At 42.7% G+C, this 22,868-nt stretch overlaps 1 protein-coding gene across 1 annotated transcript; it reads right to left on the reverse strand.

Moving 5' to 3' along the window:
* Window positions 1–106: 106 nt before the first annotated feature.
* Window positions 107–21,883, reverse strand: LOC120044973 (voltage-dependent anion-selective channel protein 2-like). Its single transcript, XM_038989748.1, has 8 exons — window positions 21,785–21,883; window positions 18,239–18,310; window positions 8,091–8,140; window positions 3,182–3,387; window positions 2,772–2,993; window positions 2,320–2,470; window positions 2,136–2,193; window positions 107–2,025 (listed from the first exon to the last, which is right to left on the reverse strand). Exons 2-8 carry the CDS (start codon window positions 18,303–18,305, stop codon window positions 1,934–1,936), a joined length of 846 nt encoding a protein of 281 aa, XP_038845676.1. The 5' UTR covers window positions 18,306–18,310; window positions 21,785–21,883; the 3' UTR covers window positions 107–1,933.
* Window positions 21,884–22,868: the final 985 nt, after the last annotated feature.

Here is a 22,868-nt window from a genome sequence, read left to right on the forward strand (position 1 = left end):
AAACTATTACAACTGAACCAAATACTGCAATTATCACTAATATTCTCACTTCAGCGTTAACAGACCATGAAAATATTCTCATGTCTGAGAAACAAAAGACATGACATCAAGTCAATGTGTTTATTTATTAGAATTCCATTACTTGAAATTTGAAAAAATGTGGTACTGTGTCTAAACACACAAAAGCAGAGATTCACAATTATGTCAACAAATGGAAAGAAAACAAAGATAAATGGATACCTGGTTTATGACTTGGTAAAGGAAAGGGGGACAGTTGAGTTCCACACAACAGCCTCTGACATGAATGCTTCAAGTGTTTTCTGACCGTAGGAGTGTTGAAACTAAGAGAATATGTATACTATGTACAGAGTGGGAATGACAGGGAGTGTTGATTGGCTCCCAATGGGACCAATGACAGCCAGGAAGGGGTGTCGGTCCAAAGCAGCATGAGCAACAACAACATTCTAGAATGGCGCCAAGATACTCATTTTAGAACAGACTAAATGAAATCCCTGAACAGAAATTCAGAGTCACTCAAAATACTCTCAAATAGCACCATGTCCACATCCCTCTTCACGTGACCACCGATCTTAACTAGATAGATGAAAGCAACACTGTAGAAATGCCACCTATTCTAACCTACTGGAAGATTCCACCATATTATTTTCACCTACCAGCTGGCATATACAGAAGCGTGGCAACAGAGCAAAGGAGAGGAAAATATTTGAGTGTTTTGGGACATGTAGAACTGCATTCAGCGGACGATACTCCTGACAGGTCCTTCGCTAAAATCTTCCTGAAACTCTCCTGCAGACTCCCCTATTGTTCAGTGGTTACAGTAACAGCAGATGGTAGCAGTGGTCAAATGGTTGATTCCTTCTCAAGGTTGGACTCTTAAAATCTCACTTCAGTCAAATTAGGAATTCAAATATAAAATGGCTGAAATGAGATGGTTCTTACTCCAACCCTGTCTCTTCTGGCTTTAACCGGTCTCTTTCCACCCAGCCTGACCAAAACCAACAACGGTTTACATCCGTGATATGAAAACATACAATTGAAGTCGTACATAATGTCCAACATCACTAAAACATCCTATGATCACACCTAGTTTAACTGACACCATGGTCCACCACTGACAACAGCACAACCAAAATACAACATTTGATACTCAAACCAATACAAAAGAAACAGACAGACGAAGCACTCCTTTTTTACCAAGGGAACACTGGGCTTCAAATGCTTGAGGCTTCCATTCTTACCAAGCCTTCTCTTCGAGGCATCCATTCTTACCAAGCCTTCTGTTCGAGGCTTCCATTCTTACCAAGCCTTCTGTTCTACTCCAGATACTCATTCAGACATGTTTACAATGAAAGAGGGGAATATATACACGTACATAAGCATACATGAGCTACAAGTTTCCCAAGGACTACTCCCCCAAACTCCTACTGAGATATAACACATAGTGACTCTTCAGTTACCAGTCAGATGACAAAACTTAGCCACTGCGTTTCTGTACAACGTCAGTTAAAGGGGAGGTATCCATCTTATGTGCCTGCCTTTCCCCTCTAAGACTGAAACACTTTCTTTAAAACAAGATAAACGGTAGTGGTAGCTAACTATCTAAACCAAAGGACTAGAATATATAAATGGCCATGACATTACAGAATGTCTCTCTCGCCCCCTCTCAGTATTCATTCAGGTTATTTAGTTACTTCAGTCATGACGGACATGGCTGCCACAGGTTTGACTATTCCTGCCTAAACACTTAATGTGTGTGTTTCTGTGTGTGTGTGTGTGAGACAGAGGTGCAGGAATGGAGAGGCTACATGACAATGGTTTTGGATAAGGGCTGTGGTAGGGTTTGCATGTGGTTGGGAATGGAGGTGTGATTGGTTCTGAGCTCTTCTCTTGGTTGGTGGGTCTTGTTCCTGCTTTATGCCTCCAGCTCGAAGCCCAGGCCAACCTTGTGACCGCCGGTGTTGAAGTTCTTCCCATCGATCAGGGCTGACAGAGTCACCTTCACACCTACACGCACAGAGGAGAATAATATTACTGGAGGTGTTAAACACTACAGCTAGACCTAACATGACGGTTGTGCTTAGATCATAACCTTCTCTGTTGTGATTGTTCCTCACCTGGCCTGAGGCTTTGGGTGTAACCGACTCCAATCAGGCTGGCGTTATTCACTTTGGCCTGCAGGGGGAGACACAGTTAGAGACAGCCAGAGAACGTGTGTTAGTGTGTAAAGCTGGCTGAAGTCCCACCAGGGTAAAGCGTGTAAATGGAACGTGTGTGTAAACGTAAGTGTGTGTTACTCACAGACAGGGAAGCATCTTTGTCCAGAGCGTATTTGGCTGCGATGCCGAAGCGTGTGTTGTTGCTGCCGGCCGTCCAGGCCAGAGTGACCGCCGTCTCCAGCTGGTCATCCACCTTCTGGTAGATAGAACCCCCAAATTCGGTCCCATCGTTACTGAGAGAGGAGAGAGAGAGCAGTTAACAGTTAGACATGCCCAAATCAACCCCGTTCATACTCCTAGACACCTTGTGGTGGGTGGAACCCTCTTAATTCTGTTCCGTCATTACTGAAAGAGGGGAGGTAACACAGAAACTCCTTCCTACTCTAACCTCCATACCATTACTACTGAGAGACACGGGGCAACAGCAGCCACGGTTCCCAAACTTGACCATCTAACACATTCCACATTTCTGATGACTCACTCAAAAACAAAACCAGTGTTTCTAGGCAAGATCCACTGCACTGAGATACTCACACGTTGGTGTGGAGCTGGAAGTCTCCAGCCTTGTATCCCAGGGCAAAGTTGTTCTGGGCCAGTTTGGACTTGGCCGTGTCAAAGGCCATCTGGTACCCGGCCAGCCAGCCCTCATAGCCCACCACTGCGGCTGCGTGGATGATGGGACCCTCGAAGTCGACGTCACAGCCCACATTAAGGAAGTCACGCTTGTAGCCAGTTTTCAGCTTGCCACTCTTCTTGCTGAGGACAGATGGAGAAGAGACAGGAAAATTAGACATCCAACAAATAACCTTTCATATCTGATCCTTCACACTCTAAAAAAAGAAAGGTGATAACATATTTCATTAATAAATCCTAAATCATTTCATATTTTTTTGTCAAAAGGAATAACGTGGTATGCCATTAACAGTTTGATGTCCCTCTCTCACCCAGTGTTTGGTACGAAGGATGTGTCCAGAGCCAGCTTGAGTCCCTGAGCCAGCTGGTCCTCCACAGTGACCTCTGTAGCCAGGGTGTTGTCTGTGTTCCACTTCTGGTTGAAGCTCAGACCCAGCTCCTTCATCTTGTACTTGGTCTCCAGGTTACCAGCTGCCTTCCCCGTGTCTGTGTTACTGGAACCTGATGTGTTGAACTCCTGAGGGGGAGAGAAGAGAGGGTGGGAGAGAGTGAGAAGAGGGAGAGAGTAAAAGAGAGTGGGAAAATGTATGAGGCAAGAGATGTTGGAGAGAGAGTTGTGGTCAAATAGTTTGAAGTGAGAGATCTAGAAAAGCAGATTTTTGAAAAGGGAAGTTTCTTGCTGACAGCAGAAGAGGACACCCTGTATGATTAATGAACTATGTGAGGAGAAACACAGAAAACAGATTACAGGTAATAGAGCATGAAAAGGTTCACCAGGAAAAGAAGGAAGAAAGTGAGGGATGCAAGGTAAGGAGGGTGGATAGGAGGAAGTATGGACAGAAACACCATATATACAGAAGTATGTGGACACCCTTTCAAATTAGTGGATTCGGCTATTTCAGACACACCAGTTGCATCCCTCACTTCGAGCACACAGACATGCAATCTTCATAGACAAAAATTGGCAATAGAATGGCCTTACTGAAGAGCTCAGTGACTTTCAACATGGCATCATCATAGGATGCCACCTTTCCAACAAGTCAGTTAGTCAGATTACTGCTCTAATAGAGCTGCCCCGGTCAAATAAGTGCTGTTATTGTGAAGTGTAAACATCTATGAGCAACAACCGCGAAGTGGTAGGCCACAAGCTCACAGAACAGGACCGCAGTGTGCTGAAGAGCGTAGAACGCAAAGATAGTGTGTCCTTGGTTGCAACACTCACTACAGAGTTCCAAACTGCCTCTGGAAGCAACGTCAGCACAAGAACTGTTCGTCGAGAGCTTCATGAAATGGGTTTCCAGGGCCGAGCAGCCGCACACAAGCCTGTGCCCAATGCCAAGTATAGGCTGGAGTTGAAAACATCTTTTTTTTTTTATTCGCCTTTATTTAACCACGTAAGCTAGTTGAGAACAAGTTCTCATTTACAACTGCGACCTGGCCAAGATAAAGCAAAGCAGTGCGACACAAACAACAACACAGAGTTACACATGGAATAAACAAGAGTACAGTCAATAACACAATAGAAAAAAACAAAGTCTATATACAGTGTGTGCAAATGGCATGAGGTAGGCAATAAATAGGCCATAGTAGCAAAGTAATTACAATTTAGCAGATTAACACTGGAGTGATAGATGAGCAGATGATGATGAGCAGATGGTGGTGTGTAAGTAGTGATACTGGTGTGTAAAAGTGCAGCAAAGTAAATAAAACAATATGGGGATGAGGTAGGTAGATTGGGTGGGCTATTTACAGATGGACTATGTACAGCTGCAGCAATCGGTTAGCTGCTCAGATAGCTTATGTTTAAAGTTAGTGAGGGAAATAAAAGTCTCCAGCTTCAGCGATTTTTGCAATTAGTTCCAGTCACTGGCAGCAGAGAACTGGAAGGAAAGGAGGCCAAAGGAGGTGTTGGCTTTGGGGATGACCAGTGAGACATACCTGCTGGAGCGCGTGCTACGGGTGGGTGTTGTTATCGTTACCAGTGAGCTGAGATAAGGCGGAGCTTTACCTAGCATAGACTTATAGATGACCTGGAGCCAGTGGGTCTGGCAACGGAATAAGTAGCGAGGGCCAGCCGACTAGAGCATACAGGTCGCAGTGGTGGGTGGTATAAGGCGCTTCGGTAATAAAACGGATGGTACTGTGATAGACTACATCGAATTTGCTGAGTAGAGTATTGGAAGCTATTTTGTAGAGGACATCGCCGAAGTCGAGGATCGGTAGGATAGTCAGTTTTACTATGGTAAGTTTGGCGGCGTAAGTGAAGGAGGCTTTGTTGCGAAATAGAAAGCCGATTCTAGATTTGATTTTGGAATGGAGATGTTTGATATGAGTCTGGAAGGAGAGTTTACAGTCTTGCCAGACACCTAGGTATTTGTAGTTGTCCACGTATTCTAGGTCAGAACCGTCCAGAGTAGTGATGCTAGTCAGACGGGAGGGTGCGGGCAGCGAACGGTTGAAAAGCATGCATTTGGTTTTGCTAGCGTTTAAGAGCAGTTGGAGGCCACAGAAGGAGTGTTGTATGGCATTGAAGCTCATTTGGAGGTTAGTTAACACAGTGTCCAAACGAGGGCCATAAGTATACAGAATGGTGTCATCTGCGTAGAGGTGGATCAGGGAATCACCCGCAGCAAGAGCGACGTCATTGATGTATACAGAGAAAAGAGTCGGCCCGAGAATTGAACCCTGTGGTACCCCCATAGAGACTGCCAGAGTTCCGGACAACAGGCCCTCCAATTTGACACACTGAACTCTGTCTGCAAAGTAGTTGGTGAACCAGGCGAGGCAGTCATTTGAGAAACCAAGGCTGTTGAGTCTGCCGATAAGAATGCGGTGATTGACAGAGTCGAAAGCTTCGGCCAGGTCGATGAAGACGGCTGCACAGTATTGTCTTTTATCGATGGCAGTTATGATATCGTTTAGTACCTTGAGCGTGGCTGAGATGCACCCATGACCAGCTCGGAAACCGGATTGCACAGCGGAGAAGGTACGGTGGGATTCGAAATGGTCAGTGATCTGTTTATTAACTTGGCTTTCAAAGACTTTAGGAAAGCAGGGCAGGATGGATATAGGTCTATAACAGTTTGGGTCTAGAGTGTCACCCCATTTGAAGAGGGGGATGACCGCGGCAGCTTTCAAATCTTTAGGGATCTCGGACGATACGAAAGAGAGGTTGAACAGACTGGTAATAGGGGTTGCAACAATGGCGGCGGAATTTTTTTGAAAGAGAGAGTCCAGATTGTCTAGCCCAGCTGATTTGTACGGGTCCAGGTTTTGCAGCTCTTTCAGAACATCTGTGATCTGGATTTGGGTGAAGGAGAAGCTGGGGAAGCTCGGGCAAGTAGCTGCGGGGGGTGCGGAGCTGTTGGCCAGGATTGGGGTAGTCAGGAGGAAAGCATGGCCAGCCGTAGAGAAATGCTTATTGAAGTTTTCGATTATCGTGGATTTATCGGTGGTGACCATGTTGCCTAGCCTCAGTGCAGTGGGCAGCTGGGAGGAGGTGCTCTTGTTCTCCATGGACTTTACAGTGACCCAAAACTTTTTGGAGTTAGAGCTACAGGATGAAAATTTCTGTTTGAAAAAGCTTGCGTTTGCTTTCCTGACTGACTGTGTGTATTGGTTCCTGACTTCCCTGAACAGTTGCATATCGCGGAGACTGTTCGATGCTATTGCAGTCCACCACAGGATGTTTTTGTGCTGGTCAAGGGCAGTCAGGTCTGGAGTGAACCAAAAGCTCGCCACCATTGAACTCTGGAACAGTGGAAACGCATTCTCTGGAGTGATGACTCATGCTTCACCATCTGGCAGTCCGACGGACGAATCTGTGTTTGGCGGATGCCAGGAGAACGCTGGTTGACCAATCTGCCCCAATGCATAGTCCCAACTGTAAAGTTTGGTGGAGGGGGAATAATGGTCTGGGGCTAGGCCCCTTAGTCATGGTGAAGGGAAACCTTAACGCTACAGCATACAATGACATTATAGAAGATTCTGTGCCTCCAACTTTCTGGCAACAGTTTGGGGAAGGCCCTTTCCTGTTTCAGCATGACAATGCCCCCGTGCACAAAGCGAGGTCCATAAAGAAATAATTTGTCGAGATCAGTGTAGAAAAACTTGACTGGCCTGCAGAGCCCTGAACTCAACCCCATCGAACACCTTTGGGATGAATTGGAACGCTGACATCAGTGCCCGACCTCACTAATGCTCGTGACTGAATGGAAGCAAGTTCCAACATCTAGTAGAAAGCCTTCCCATAAGATTGGAGGCAGCAACGGGGGGACCAACTCCATATTAATGCCCATGATTTTGGAATGAGATGTTCGACGAGCAGGTGTCCACATACTTTTGTCCATGTAGTGTGGGTGCAGCAAAGCAGTGAGTGGCAGTCAGTGGTTGAAGCTGGACAAAGAAATGGATGACAAAATGAAATTAGTTGAAGAGACAAGAATTAAAACATTATTTGGACAGCAACATTGTTGAAAACTTTATCACTGACACCAGTCAATCCAGATGGTCAAAGAAATGGATGTGAAATACATGTAAAATTAGTTGGACAGAGACAAAAATGTTAAATAACTATAAGTCACTGGACAGTGATGTAGATGCAAACAGACTAACAGTACCATCTGCTGGACACAAGGATGCAAAAACAAGACTTAACAGTGAAATCAGACAGTCTGTCGATGCATCTTCCAGCACGTATCATGTTGTACATACATAGAGACATCAGCACACTGTGGGAGAGAGTCTTACCATCTAAAATAGAGCGCAGTCCAGGAGGCAGCGGGGAGGCAGGGGGACAGAGCAGGGGTTAGGATAAGCAGATATGGAGACAAACAGGCCCCACACACAGTCTTAAACACAAGCTGACTTCTCACACACACACACACAGCCTGTCATATCTCTTTATCCTGAAGCATAAAGCCAAGCAGAGCCAGCAACATCACCTAGCAACCTGTGAACCTTAGAGCTCAGAATTACAGACAGTTAGAAGGGTCGTTATTACAGTACCATAGAGAGAAAGGTTATTTACAAAATTACAGTCACAGAATCCCAATCTACTTTTTCCTCAAAAAAATAAAAATATGTTCTACTAAGATAGAAATGTTAATGATTGATTAACATTAGCAGAGAGAGAAAGAGCAACCGAGGCAGCGCAGGTGGTACAGTGGAGGGGGAGAGGGGGGGAAATAGAAAAGGGGAGGACAGAAACAGAAGACTCACCACTCCGCTCTGAGACTTGGTCTTCAAGTCCAGCTTCACGATGCCGAAGCCTTGAGGGTTAAACAAGAGGTTGACGAGCTAAGTGTACATTTGAGCAGACTCGTAGAACAATGACAATTTGTTTATGATGCGTTGAGTTATCACATGGTTTGCATTTAGGGATGTGCATCTTTCCCTTTCAAGACATTTCGATACATGGGCTCCAACACGATACAGGAACGATATGCTTTAGTTTGAATCGATTCGATTTCAGTTCCATGCGATTCGATGCACTAACATTTGTTGCATAAACCCACATTTACCCCACATTGGTAACACTACTTTAAGGGTCCATAATAAACCAATTATATAAGGCATTTATAAATTGGGTATTCCCCATGTATTAAATCGCTACTCAAACAATAATAAACCATTTTTGCAGTCCCTAATCTAGAGTGAGTGCTATTTATACTTTAGAAATGTTTGAGTGACCAGTATAACTTCTCACAAAAAGATGGGCATGCCAATGGTAGACATTCTTGCTGTACCTGGTAAAAGAACAATTATACAACACAGGATGTTTAAGTAAACTCAGCAAAAAAAGAAACGTCCCTTTTTCAGGACCCAGTCCTTCAAAAATATTTGGATTTTTGCAAATTAACTTCACAGATCTTCATTGTAAAGGGTTTAGACTCTGTTTTCCATGCTTGTTCAATGAACCATAAACAATTAATGAACATGTACCTGTGGAACGGTCGCTAAGACACTAACAGCGTACAGACGGTAGGCAATTAAGGTCACAGTTATGAAAAGTTGGGACACTAAAGAGGCCTTTCTACTGACTCTGAAAAACACCAAAAGAAAGATGCACAGGGTCCCTGCTCATCTGCGTGAATGTGCCTTAGGCATGCTGCAAGGAGGCATGAGGACTGCAGATGTGGCAAGGGCAATAAATTGCTATGTCCGTACTATGAGACACCTAAGACAGCGCTATAGGGAGACAGGACAGAGAGCTGATCGCCCTCGCAGTGGCAGACCACGTGTAACAACACCTGCACGGGATCGGTAACCCCGAACAGCACACCTGTGGGACAGGTACAGGATGGCAACAACAACTGCCCGAGTTACACCAGGAACGCACAATCCCTCCATCAGTGCTCAGACTGTCCGCAATAGGCTGAGAGAGGCTGGACTGAGGGCTTGTAGGCCTGTTGTAAGGCAGTGTTAAGCACGCCTCTAAGAAGAGGGAACTACAACTCAACTCCCCGTGAAGTGAAAGAGGTATGGGACTGTAGGAGCGAGTAAGGATTAAACAGAGACTCTTTGTCCCGAGTAAACTCAACGAAAGTACGGTGAGAGGGTTTCTTGTGGTTCCTGAAGCGCTGCCTATAAGCTTCAGGCACCAACTCATAAGCCCGCAACACGGTCGTTTTAACTGTATCGTAGTGTAAACTGTCTTCCAGGGAGAGAGCAGCTACTACTTCCTGGGCTTTCCCAGACAATTTACATTGCAACAGGAGCGGCCAAACCTCGAGTGGCCAACGCAGCGCAGCGGCATATACCCGTGAATACTACGGGTATATGTATGCCCGCGGGCCTCTTGCCTAAACCCTCCCTAGGTGCCTTTTCCTTCCCCCCTGGGAACAAATGAAACAGAATAATCAAAACACTGCGTCCTATTGACACACAACAGACATAACCAATCAGCTCTCTCACTCAACCAATACAGGACACACTAATCATCTCCCTCTGAGAACAACCAACACAGTATATCACCCTCACAGCCATCAGCCTCCTCTCTCAGCAGTCATCTCTCAGCAAATGATCTCTATTCTGAACAGAACACTGGCTTTTATATAGCTTCAGAAGGAGTCTAATCGGATACAGCTGTAACTTGATGAGGGGGCGGGGTCAGCTCCAATCATTAATGGGGCTGACCAATCAGCTGCTTGGGGAGAATTCAGGAAACAATCTCCTGAAACACACACTCAAATACAAACTACAAAACAGAAACTGGGGAACGTAACAGGCAGGTCCTTACCAGACATCACCGGCAACATTGCCTATGGGCACAAACCCACCGTCGCTGGACCAGACAGGACTGGCAAAAAGTGCTCTTCACTGACGAGTCACGGTTTTGTCTCACCAGGGGTGATGGTCGGATTCGCGTTTATCGCCGAAGGAATGAGCGTTACACTGAGGCCTGTACTCTGGAGTGGGATCGATTTGAAGGTGGAGGGGTGCGTCATGGTCTGGGGCAGTGTGTCACACACAGCATCATCGGACTGAGCTTGTTATTGCAGGCAATCTCAACACTGTGCGTTACAGGGAAGACATCCTCCTCCCTCATGTGCTAACCTTCCTGCAGGCTCATCCTGACATGACCCTCCAGCATGACAATGCCACCAGCCATACTGCTCGTTCTGTGCGTGATTTCCTGCAAGACAGGAATGTCAGTGTTCTGCCATGGCCAGCGAAGAGCCCGGATCTCAATCCCATTGAGCACGTCTGGGACCTGTTGGATCGGAGGGTGAGGGCTAGGGCCATTTCCCCCAGAAATGTCTGGGAACTTGCAGGTGCCTTGGTGGAAGAGTGGGGTAACATCTCACAGCAAGAACTGGAAAATCTGGTGCAGTCCATGAGGAGGAGATGCACTGCAGTACTTAATGCAACTGGTGGCCACACCAGATACTGATTGTTACTTTTGATTTTGACCCCCCCTTTGTTCATGGACACATTATTCCATTTCTGTTAGTTACATGTCTGTGGAACTTGTTCAGTTTATGTCTCAGTTGCTGAATCTTATGTTCATACAAATATTGACACGTTTAGTTTGCTGAAAATAAACGCAGTTGACAGTGAGAGGACGTTTCTTTTTTTGCTATATATATATATATATATATAAAACTGAGTTTAAATGCATTTGGCTAAGGCGTATGTAAACTTCAACTGTGTGTGTGTGTGTGTGTATATATACACAGTTGAAGTCGGAAGTTTACATTCACCTTAGTCAAATACATCTAAACTCCGTTTCACAATTCCTGACATTCAAGTAAAAAATTCCCTGTCTTAGGTCAGTTAGGATCACCACATTATTTTAAGAATGTGAAATGTCAGAATAATAGCAGAGAGAACGATTTATTTCAGCTTTTATTTCTTTCATCACATTCTCAGTGGGTCAGAAGTTTACATACACTCAATTAGTATTTGGTAGCATTGCCTTTAAATTGTTTAACTTGGGTCAAACGTTTAGGGTAGCCTTCCACAAGCTTCCCACAATAAGTTGGGTGAATTTTGGCCCATTCCTCCTGACAGAGCTGGTGTAACTGAGTCAGGTTTGTAGGCCTCCTTGCTCGCAATTTTGTATGCTTGGGGTCATTGTTCATTTGGAGGACCCATTTGCGACCAAGCTTTGACTTCCTGACTGATGTCTTGAGACGCTGCTTCAATATATCCACATCATTTTCCTGCCTCATGATGCCATCTATTTTGTGAAATGCACCAGTCCCTCCTGCAGCAAAGCACCCCCACAACATGATGCTGCCACCCCCGTGCTCCACGGTTGGGATGGTGTTCTTCGGCTTGCAAGCCTCCCCCTTTTTCCTCCAAGCATAACGATGGCCATTATGGCCAAACAGTTCTATTTTTGTTTCATCAGACAAGAGGACATTTCTCCAAAAAGTACGATATCTGTCACTATGTGCAGTTGCAAACTGTAGCCTGGCTTTTTTATGGCGGTTTTGGAGCAGTGGCTTCTTCCTTGCTGAGCGGCCTTTCAGGTTATGTCGATATAGGACTCGTTTTACTATGGATATAGACACTTTTGTACCTGTTTACTCCAGCATCTTCACAAGGTCCTTTGCTGTTGTTCTGGGATTGATTTGCACTTTTCGCACCAAAGTACGTTCATCTCTAGGAGACAGAACGCGTCTCCTTCCTGAGCGGTATGTCGGCTGCGTGTTCCCATGGTGTTTATACTTTCATACTATTGTTTGTACATATGAACGTGGCACCTTCAGGCATTTGGAAATTGCTCCCAAGGATGAACCAGACTTATGGAGGTCTACAATATTTTTCTGAGGTCTTGGATGATTTATTTTGATTTTCCCATGATGTCAAGCAAAGAGGCACTGAGTTTGAAGGTAGGCCTTGAAATACATGCACAGGTACACCTCCAATTGACTCAAATGATGTCAATTAGCCTATCAGATGCTTCTAAAGCCATGACATCATTTCCTGGAATTTTCCAAGCTGTTTAAAGGCACAGTCAACTTACTGTATGTAAACTTCTGACCCACTGGAATTGTCATACAGTGAATTATAAGTGAAATAATATGTCTGTAAACAATTGTTTGAAAAATTACTTGTCATGCACAAAGTAGATGTCCTAACCGACTTGCCAAAACTATAGTTTTTTAACAAGAAATGTGTGGAGTGATTGAAAAACTAGTTTTATTGACTCCAACCTAAGTATGTAAACTTCCGACTTCAACTCTGTGTGTGTATACATACCAGATACACACACACACACACACGTGTGTAAATAACTAGCTTACTAACATTGACAAATGTGTGAGTAATGTCAAATAAATTGACAGCAACTGGATTGTAAATACATTAGAAATGGTTCATTATGAACCCTTCAAATAAAGTGTTAACCCATTCTAAATTATAATCTGCTGCTGATGGAGCTCATAAGACCCCTGAGAACGATCTGTCTGAGCTGACTTCTGTGGGTATGTGTAAATGATGCTTGTCTATGAAGGTCGGCCTATGAAGGTCGGCCTATGAAGGTCGGTCTATGAAGGTCGGTCTATAAAATAGTGCCTTTTAGACATTTTTCCTAATATATTTATTTTAAAACCCGGAATGATCACATTTACTTAAGTATTTAGACCTTTTAGTCAGTATTTGTTGAAGCATCTTTGGCAGCGATTACAGTCTCCTTGGTTATGACGCTACAAGTTTGGAACACCTGTATTTGGGGAGTTTCTCCCATACTTCTCTGCAGATCCTCAAGATCTGTCAGGTTGGAAGGGGAGAGTCGCTGCACAGCTATTTTCAGGTCTCTCCAGAGATGTTTGATCGGGTTCAAGTCTGGGCTCTGGCTGGGCCACTCAAGGACATTCAGAGACTTGTCCCGAAGCCAATCCTGCATTGTCCTGTTGGAAGGTAAACCTTTGCTCCAGTCTGAGGTGCTCCGGAGCAGGTTTCCATCAAGGATCTCTCTGTTCTTTGCTCCATTCAGCTTTCCCTCGATCCTGACTAGTCTCCCAGTCCCTGTCACTGAAAAACATCCCCACAGCATGATGCTGCCACCACCATGCTTCACTGTAGGGATGGTGCCAGGTTTCCTCCAGATGTGATGCTTGGCTTTCAGGCCAAATAGTTCAATATTGGTTTCATCAGTCAAGAGAATCTTGTTTCTCACGAGTCCGTTAGGTGCCTTTTGGCAAACTCCATGCGGACTGTCATGTGCCTTTTACTGAGGAGTGGCTTCCATCTGGCCACTACCATAAAGGCCTGATTGGTGGAGTACTGCAGAGACGGTAGTCCTTCTGGAAGGTTCTCCCATCTCCACAGAGAAACTCTGGAGCTCTATCAGAGTGACCAATGGGTTCTTGGTCACCTCCCTGACCAAAGCCCTTCTCCCCCGATTGCTCAGTTTGACCGGGCGGCCAGCTCTAGGAAAAGTCTTAGTGGTTCCAAACTTCTTCCATTTAAGAATGATGGAGACAACTGGGTTCTTGGGGAACTTAAATATTGCAAAAATGTTTTGGTACCCTTCCCCAGATCTGTGCCGAGACACAATCCTGTCTTGGTGCGCTACGGACAATTCCTTCAACCTCATTGCATGGTTTTTGCACTGTCAACTGTGGGTCCTTATATAGACAGGTGTGTGCCTTTCCAAATTATGTCCAATCAATTGAATTTACCACAGGTGAACTCCAAGTTGTAAAACATCAAGGATGATCAATGGAAACAGGATGCACCGGAGCTCAATTTTGAGTCTCATTGCAAAGGGTCTGAATACTTATTTAAATAAGGTCTCTTTATTTTTTATAAATTTGCAAACATTTCTAAAAACCTGTTTTTGTTTTGTCATTAAGGGGTATTACATTTTTTAAATTTAACTAGGCAAGTCAGTTAAGAACAAATTCTTATTTACAATGATGGCCTAGGAACAGTATTGTGTGTAGATTGGTAAAGAAAATAACAAATTTAATCAATTTTAGTACAAGGCTGTAACATAACAAAATGTGGAAAAAGTCAAGGGGTCTGAACACTTTCCAAATGTACTGTAGGTCCATCTCATTATCTTATTCAAATGTTAGGCAATGTTGGAATGATTTAACTGTTTTGCTAACTTTGTGTATTATAATTATCTCGTGTGCTTTTCTTGACGAGGAGCAGATACTATATAATGTTGTTGGGTCTAACCATATTTGCCAGTGACAATCTACCATTCAAATATTTGTTTTCAACAAAAAGTTCAGTAATTGACCCATGTAATTCCAGTTGATATTGCAAGGGTTGTTTTGTTTGCGCACTGCACTGACTGTGCGTCGGTATATTGTATATTACATTTACATTTACATTTAAGTCATTTAGCAGACGCTCTTATCCAGAGCGACTTACAAATTGGAAAGTTCATACATATTCATCCTGGTCCCCCCGTGGGAATTGAACCCTGGTCCCCCCGTGGGAAGTATATAAAAGTGGATCCTCGTGATTATATTTTCCTCCCTTTTTAGACCACATAGGCCTAAGAAAATACTTCAAATGGTAGGCTAACCGAGTCTCTCTCGCACTCCGTGTGAGAGTAAAGTTAAGGCCTCAACATCTTGCTGAATTTATCTGAAATAATATCTGAATTTCTGTGGGTGTCCATTTTGAAAGTGCTGAATGAATAGGCCCTTGTTTGCTTGCACTTGCTTATACTTAGAGCTAAGTGTTAATGATATAAGAATAAACATCGTGAATTTACTGAACATAAATGTAATAATGTTTGTGTATGGTTCAAAAGTCTAAACTAATTTTGGCGTTTGTTATTATTGAAGGAGAATGCGGTTCTTACAGACTTACACATATCCACAAGGAGTCAGTAGTAACCACATTTGTTTAAGCAAGTCAGCCATATCAGCTATAGTTTTTAAAAAGGCAGTAAATAAGGCTTGATGAACTGTTGCGCTGCCAGACAAGGCTCCGCTGATAACCAGGTGTAGCGGTGTTAAGGATTCACTCCATGGTGCTGAAAGAAAAGCTCTGCTGTTGGCACAGTTTTATGTACTGTAGTACCTAACAGTTTATGGCCACCGTTTGTCACTGTTATAGTGCAATGAATGTATTGTTTCGTGTTGTGGCTTTGTTGGCATGCATCTAAAATGTTTTGAGTTTGCCCCACCAAGATTTACATGCTAAAATCACCACTGCTCTGTATATCAAAAAGAATACCATATTACACTAATTGCAAAACTACCAAAATTATTGCTGTTGGTGAAACTGAATAATCAAATAAAATCTATTGTAGGCCCCGTTCAGCAGGTAGCCTATAGACAGATGAGAGTTGTCTCCGGCAGCTTACTTTTAGTCTGGTAAAATACACTTTTCAACAGCGCATAGATAATAATAACCTAGAAAATGACATAGGTTGTCAGTTAAAAACCTCTTGAGCCTATGGGGGGTGCTATTTCGACTTTGGAAAAATGAGTTCCCAAATTAAACTGCCTCGTACTCAATTCTTGCTCGTACAATATGCATATTATTATTACTATTGGATAGAAAACACTCTCTAGTTTCTAAAACCGTTTGAATTATGTCTCTGAGTGAAACAGGACTCATTCTGCAGCACATTTCCTGTCAGGGAGTGAGATTTCTGAAATCGAGGTCCCTGTTCTGGGGTCAGTTTATAAGTCCCTATGTACGCTGTGGGGCTACAAACACTGCATACGCCTTCCTCTAGATGTTAGTAAGTGGTGAGAATTTGAATGGAGTGGATTGCGCAATCTGGGACCTTATATAAGACCCTGGAGCGGAAGTACCGTCCTTTTCAACGGTGCGCCTGGCGCAGTAGGGACATCAGAGTGGGCTCCTGCCAAGCTTTCGTTTTGCCAGTTCTATATCTCCGGTCATGTTTTTATTCGTTATAGTTGTTAAAGACATCATAAGGTAGTTAATTTAAACCGACTTATAGCAATTTATATCAGTTTATTGCGATTTTCTGGCATTTCTTTGTGACGCGCTTTCAAGAGTTGGACACCTTTCCGGCACATGCCGAACGTTAGCGGCTATTTCGACAGGACAAGAGGACAGCTTTCAACCAAAAGACGATTGTTCTGGACAAAGGACACCTTTCCCAAGATTCTGATGGGAGGTCATCAAAAAGTAAGAACTATTTATGCTGATAAATCATTGTTCTGTTGAAAAATGTTAAATGCATAAGCCGCCATTAATTTCAGTGTAGCCTTGCTTTAGCGCACGCTGTATTGCGCAATAACGTTAATTTTAAAAATGTAACAAAGCGATTGCATTAAGAACTAATTTGTCTTTCATTTGCTGTCCACCCTGTATTTTTTTGTCAAGTTTATGATTATTTATTGATTAGAATAGGTGCCTCTCCAAGATGGCGCCCGACATTTTCTGGGCAGCTTGGCAACTTTTCTCATTGTATAACCACGATTTGTGCCGCTAAATATGCACATTTTCGAACAAACTCTATATGCATTGTGTAATATGATGTTACAGGACTGTCATCTGAAGAATTCTGAGAAGGTTAGTGAAAAAATTAATATATTTTGGTGGTGAATACGTTATCGCTATGTTTGGCTGGAATCAATGCTGTTGTGTGGTTTGCTATTGTGCTAAGCTAATATAACGCTATATTGTGTTTTCGCTGTAAAACACTTAGAAAATCTGAAATATTGTCTGGATTCACAAGATCTGTGTCTTTCAATTGCTGTACGCTGTGTATTTTTAAGAAATGTTTTATGATGAGTAATTAGGTAATACACGTTGCTCTCTGTAGTTATTCTAGTCGCTTTGGGGAGAGTTGTGATGGTGGCTGCAATGGTAAACTATGATTTATACCTGAAATATGCACATTTTTCTAACAAAACATATGCTATACAATAAATATGTTATCAGACTGTCATCTGATAAAGTTGTTTCTTGGTTAGTGGCTATTTATATCTTTATTTGGTCGAATTTGTGATAGCTACTGATGCAGTAAAAAAATGGTGGAGTAAGAAAAGTGGTGTCTTTTGCTAACGTGGTTAGCTAATAGATTTACATTGTGTCTTCCCTGTAAAACATTTTAAAAATCAGAAATGATGGCTGGATTCACAAGAAGTGTATCTTTCATCTGGTGTCTTGGACTTGTGATTTAATGATATTTAGATGCTAGTATTTACTTGTGACGCTATGCTAGGCTATGCTAGTCAGCTTTTTTACTGGTGGGGGTGCTCCCGGATCCGGGTTTGGGAGGAACTAGAAGTTAACTAATAAAACCTTATATTGCGCTAGTCATTTTTGGATTTTAATGCGTAAGGTGCTGTATGTAGTTTGACTAGGCTACCGATAGTCCCTGGGATTGTTCAGCAGGTAAAAGGACTTGTAGAGCAATGACTGTCAACGCAGTTACATGCTTAGTTCGACACTGGAGAAAACGCATCAGGTGTTACAAAAAATGTGGTATTTTCAGAAGGTAGAAAGTAAGCAAAAAGACTGAATTAGCAATTCATAACGTTTGAATATATTTTCTGACCAATGCATGCTACATATTGATCAGTTTGGGGTCCACGGACCAATGCAGTTGCATCTTAAACATTTTAAAACAGGGACCAAGGCATATCGGTGAATCCTTACATCCCTATTTGCTTTGCTTTCTAACAGTCCATAACCTCACCAGCCAAGTGCAACTTAACATTTTTATGTATCACATTGGCTGATTACCAGGTGACTTTGGTGTTTCAAATTCTAGCACGACCAGACTATAAACAGTAACTTAATCTGTTATTTCATGCTTTAGCTACCTCCTCTGACTGTCAATCATTGTCATGTGTGGAATTTTGGCTTCTCCTTGGTAAGCTAACTGTTCAGGTGTGCAAATGGTTTTACTATTTAGAAACCTATCATAGCCCTTGCTGAAGATATTTTAGTTAGTAACTCACCATAGCCCTTGCTGAAGATGTCCTTGGCAGCCTTGCCCAGGTCTGAGTATGAAGGAGGAACAGCCATTGCACCTGGAGAGGAGGAGACAAGTCGGGATAGTCAACACATGCAAGCCATATACAGTTGCGGCCAAATATATTGGCTCCCTTGCACTTCAAAAAAAATATTTCCCAATTTTTTCTAAAAATAAGTTGAAGAAAATAAATAAAAATGGCCTCCTTACCTTGCTATTCGATTTAACATTGCAGAACCATTTTTATTTTTGTAAAGTTAAGTTAACAATTAGATTTTCGAAAATAAAGACAAATGGCATGGACAAAGTTATTGGCAACCCATAGCTGGTACTTGGTTGCACAGCCATTGGCCAAGAGAACTGCCAACAAATGTTTCTTGTAGCCATCAATGAGCTTGCTGCACTTTTCTACTGGCAATTTGGCCCACTTTTTAGCAGCAAACTGCTCTAATTCTTCTATGTCTGAGGGGAGCCCTCCAACTGCTGTTTTCAGCTCTCGTCATAGGTTATGGATGTGATTCAGATCTAGATCGTCGCTGGCCACTCCAGAACAATCCAGTGATACTTCTTGAACCATTTCAGGGTGCTTTTGCTGTATTTTTGGGTTGTTGACTTGCCGGAAGACCCACAACCATCAACAGAGACACCGTTTTTGGACACTGGGTTGAACATTACACTCCAAAACACAAATATAATCTGCTGATTTTATGTTTTGCACACATTCAATGCCCCCAGTATCAGAGGCATCATACAACCCAACAGCATTACCAAACCTCCCCACGTTTGATTTTAGGGAGGGTGTTCTTTTCTTTGAATGCTTCATTTGGTTGTTGGTAAACATGAGACCCCACTGCTGAAGGAGACACAAGAAAGCCTAATTGAACTTCTCAAAAACTCACCTAAACAAGCCTAAATCCTGGGGAAATGTTCTGTGGACCAATGAAACACAATCAGAGCTCTTTGGCAATACAGATCAGCACTGTGTTTACTGACAACCAAATTAAGCAGTCAATGAAAAGAACACCCTCCTACAATCAAAGACGGGGAGGTTTGATAATGCTGTGGGGTTTCCTTGCTGCCTCTGGTACGGGGGGCCTTGAACGTGCACAAGGCATCATGAAATCAGCAGATTATTAGGTGTTTTGTAGTCCAATGTAGGACCCAGTGTCCAAAAACTGGGTCTCCATTGAAAGTTGTGTGTCTTCTTCCAGCTGGACAGCAACCCCAAACACATATCAAAAAGCACCCTGGAATGGATCAAGAAGAGACGTTGGAATGCTCTGGAGTGGCCAGGGAAGAGTCAAGATCTGAATCACATCCAAAAACCTATGGTGAAAAGAATTAGAGCAGTTTGTAGCTGAGAAGTAGTCCAAATTACCAGTAGAAAGGTGCAGCAAGCTCATTTTCGGGCTACAATAAGTGTTTGTCCGCAGTTATTGGACAAAGACTGTGCAACCAAGTACTAGCTCTGGGGTGGCAATAATTTTGCCCATGCCATGTCTTCATTTTCTACATATAAATCGTAAACTTATGTTTTGCAAAAAAAGGTTCTGCAATGTTGAAAACCCAATAACAGTGTGTGGTGACCAAAGTTTTTTTTTTTTTAATTACAACTTATTTTAGAAGAAATAGGAAATGATTTAATAAAAGTTCAAGGCTGCCAATATATTTCGCCGTAACTATGTCCCACTGCAATACTTGACTCAGTGTGTGATGTTCTAGAATGTTGCATACACCTGACATGATTCCCACAGGACTGATTTGGAAGTTGTCACTAGAAATCTCAGGACTCTTCATTTTGCAAAGCAGTCCAGAAGGACTGCAGTGTGCCAGTGACTATTCTGCAGCAGACATTTTTTCCCTAGTGAATCATCAGTGTAGAATAGATGCCCTGTCACATATCCTTGGCAACCAGAGTGCTGGGAGGCTGGGTACCTAGGTCATGTGACTGGTTTCCCAGTGAGTGAGCTCAGCTGGAGAACAGATTGTTTCTTCTTAGCAGGAAGCTAGCTAGGCCGACACCAGCATCACACTCAGGCCACACACACAGCACTGGATTAGCCTATAGCTTTGATTGACCTACATAACCATAAGGAGATGCTTTACATGCCATTCTAGGCAAGTTTCCAAACCTATCATCTCAAGGATAAACTGAAGTCAGAGGTGGCATGTATTTTCTTGACTGGGGACAACAGGAGCTTGCAGAACAGGCTGCAGTATTTACAAATCTAGGCCCTTGTGGGTTGACAGGACTGGGCACAGGCACATATTGTAACAATATTTGCAGTTATCACAATACCAAACTAAGAAAACAAATAGCTAGTTGATTTTTACATTGAATTTTATTTTCAGGTGGCTTTTGAGTTACCTTGATCTGTCACAAAGCCTAAATATGTCATGTTAGTAATAATAGTTTATTTTATTTTACCAGGTAAGTTGACAGAACACACAGGGTAGAGGGGGGATGAATGAGCCAATTGTAGATAGCTAGCTAGATGCATCTAATAATGAATACATTTTTAAAAAGTGTAATGTTATGTCATCCTTCCAACCAGCTAACAGTAAGGCACTGGTTAATTCACTTGGCTGATTATCTTCTCATTTCAGCACGCAACGACAGCTAACGTTAGCTACGCAACTTAGACTCAACCAGAAAAATTTGTGTTCATCTTGAAGGTGAGGGTCATAGCTATCAGTTACCAAGGTGAGGGTCCTAACTGTAAGTTAACGCCACCAGCACAAATTAAAGTACCTAGATGGCTAGCTAGTTTATATATTTCCACAGCTACATTTTCATTGTTCTATTGTTTGCAAGACGAGTGGCGGGCGAACATGTTTTGTGCACGGTCTATTTCTGACAAAGAACTGCAGATGGGACCGTTTAAGAGAGTCAGTGATGGTGGTTAGCCAGGCTAGGCAAACTGGCTAACGTTAGCCAGCTGAAATGTTGGCTAGCGTAGATAACGTTACATCTGCATGATGCATTGGGGATGACTGGAATCAGTAAGAGTAAATATGCCAACAACGACAAAATGTATCGTATATAAAAGTTAAGAACTTAATTTGATAAATATTGCAGCTAGTTAGCCTCGTTAGCTAGTTAACTAACAGTAGCTAATAGTGGAAAAACCATGGTACACGCCCCCTATTTCTTTGGAAAAAAACAACTGTTAGTCATTTAAAACGTTAAAATAACATTTAAAAAATAGTTTCATATCGTTAATTGCAACAACTCTACCTGGGATTATACAGCACTTTGCCAAACAACATTATGTAATATGTGCCAGCTAACAAGTTAGCATGTAAACCACATTAGCTAAAACAGATGGACATTGGAATAGGCCCTTGTAGCGAGCTACCTAACATTAGCTAGTTGCCCAGTTGGTGCAGTGGCTAACCTTGGACAACCGCGCTAACTAGTGTAGTGACATTTACTGTCAATGATTCCTCCAAGCGATGAATGGCATTATTTAAAAAAATAAACATTCATGTTTTATATTAGCTACATCAACAGTTGAATGTTCATAGCTACCGATTTTATGTTGTGAAGCAAGGAGAGATGGATATCTGCAAAGCGTCTGAACACTGTTCCCTTTTCACCCTGTCAAAACTAGCATCTGCCGGCCTGGAAAAGATAGGGCACAGTGAAGGAGACACAGGGAGCATGCGCAATTCACAGGGGCGACTGTATGAACGACTGCAGAAATATGCAATTTACCTACCAGTACATAATCCACATTTGTTCACTTAATTCCAGCATTTTCTAATACAGTAGTAGATTCAATTAATGTATTTATATTAGTCGAAGTGCATCTCAAATGTCAGCAATTTACAGCCTTTTTACTGCCTACAGTTTGTAACATATTCGGACGATTTTTTTTCTTTTTGTGCCAAATAATAACATGAGAAAGATAAATCATCATCACTGTAGCCCCCCTATGAGCAAAATACGTCGAAAATACGTATTTTCGGTTGAAAATAGTATTGTGCTCACTGGGATAGGAAATGGGGAATGTAATGCTTACAAATGGCCCAATGGCTGTGTTAGTGTCAAAAGTATAATTTGTGTGAGGGCCACAGTGGTGAAAAACACAATTGCTGTTGTCATTTACACCTGCACTTTAGGCCAGTGGCCACCCGAAGAAAGTTTACAGTAAGATGTTTGGAGAGGCAGCATTGGGAGCTATTTTTACAGTCTGGTTGGGAGAACTTGTGAGGTGTCTGTTTCTCAAACTGGACACTAATGTACTTGTTCGCTTGCTCAGTTGTGCACCGGGGCCTCCCACTCCTCTTTCTATTCTAGTTAGAGCCAGTTTGCGCTGTTCTGTGAAGGCAATAGTACACAGCGTTGTACAATATCTTCAGTTTCTTGGCAATTTCACACATGGAATAGCCTTAATTTCTCAGAACAAGAAAAGACTGACGAGTTTCATAAGTAAGTCCTTTGTTTCTGGCCATTTTGAGCCTGTAATCAAACCCACAAATGCTGATGTTTCAGATACTCAATTAGTCTAAAGGCCAGTTTTATTGCTTCTTTAATAAGAACAACAATTTGCAGCTGTGCTAACATAATTACAAAAGGGTTTTCTAATGATCAATTAGCCTTTTAAAATTAT

The sequence above is a fragment of the Salvelinus namaycush genome, chromosome 3 (assembly GCF_016432855.1).
Source record: "Salvelinus namaycush isolate Seneca chromosome 3, SaNama_1.0, whole genome shotgun sequence".
NCBI lineage: Eukaryota > Metazoa > Chordata > Actinopteri > Salmoniformes > Salmonidae > Salvelinus > Salvelinus namaycush.

Bases quoted from the DNA above. Each gene is read 5' to 3' on its own strand.
- LOC120044973 (XM_038989748.1), bottom strand. From the start codon at position 18,305: ATGGCTGTTCCTCCTTCATACTCAGACCTGGGCAAGGCTGCCAAGGAC. The intron at 3,388-8,090 runs GTGAGTCTTCTG...TCTCCCCCTCAG, and splicing joins CCAAGTCTCAGAGCGGAGTG to GAGTTCAACACATCAGGTTC. The intron at 2,471-2,771 runs GTGAGTATCTCA...CTCCTCTCTCAG, and splicing joins TTCCAGCTCCACACCAACGT to TAACGATGGGACCGAATTTG.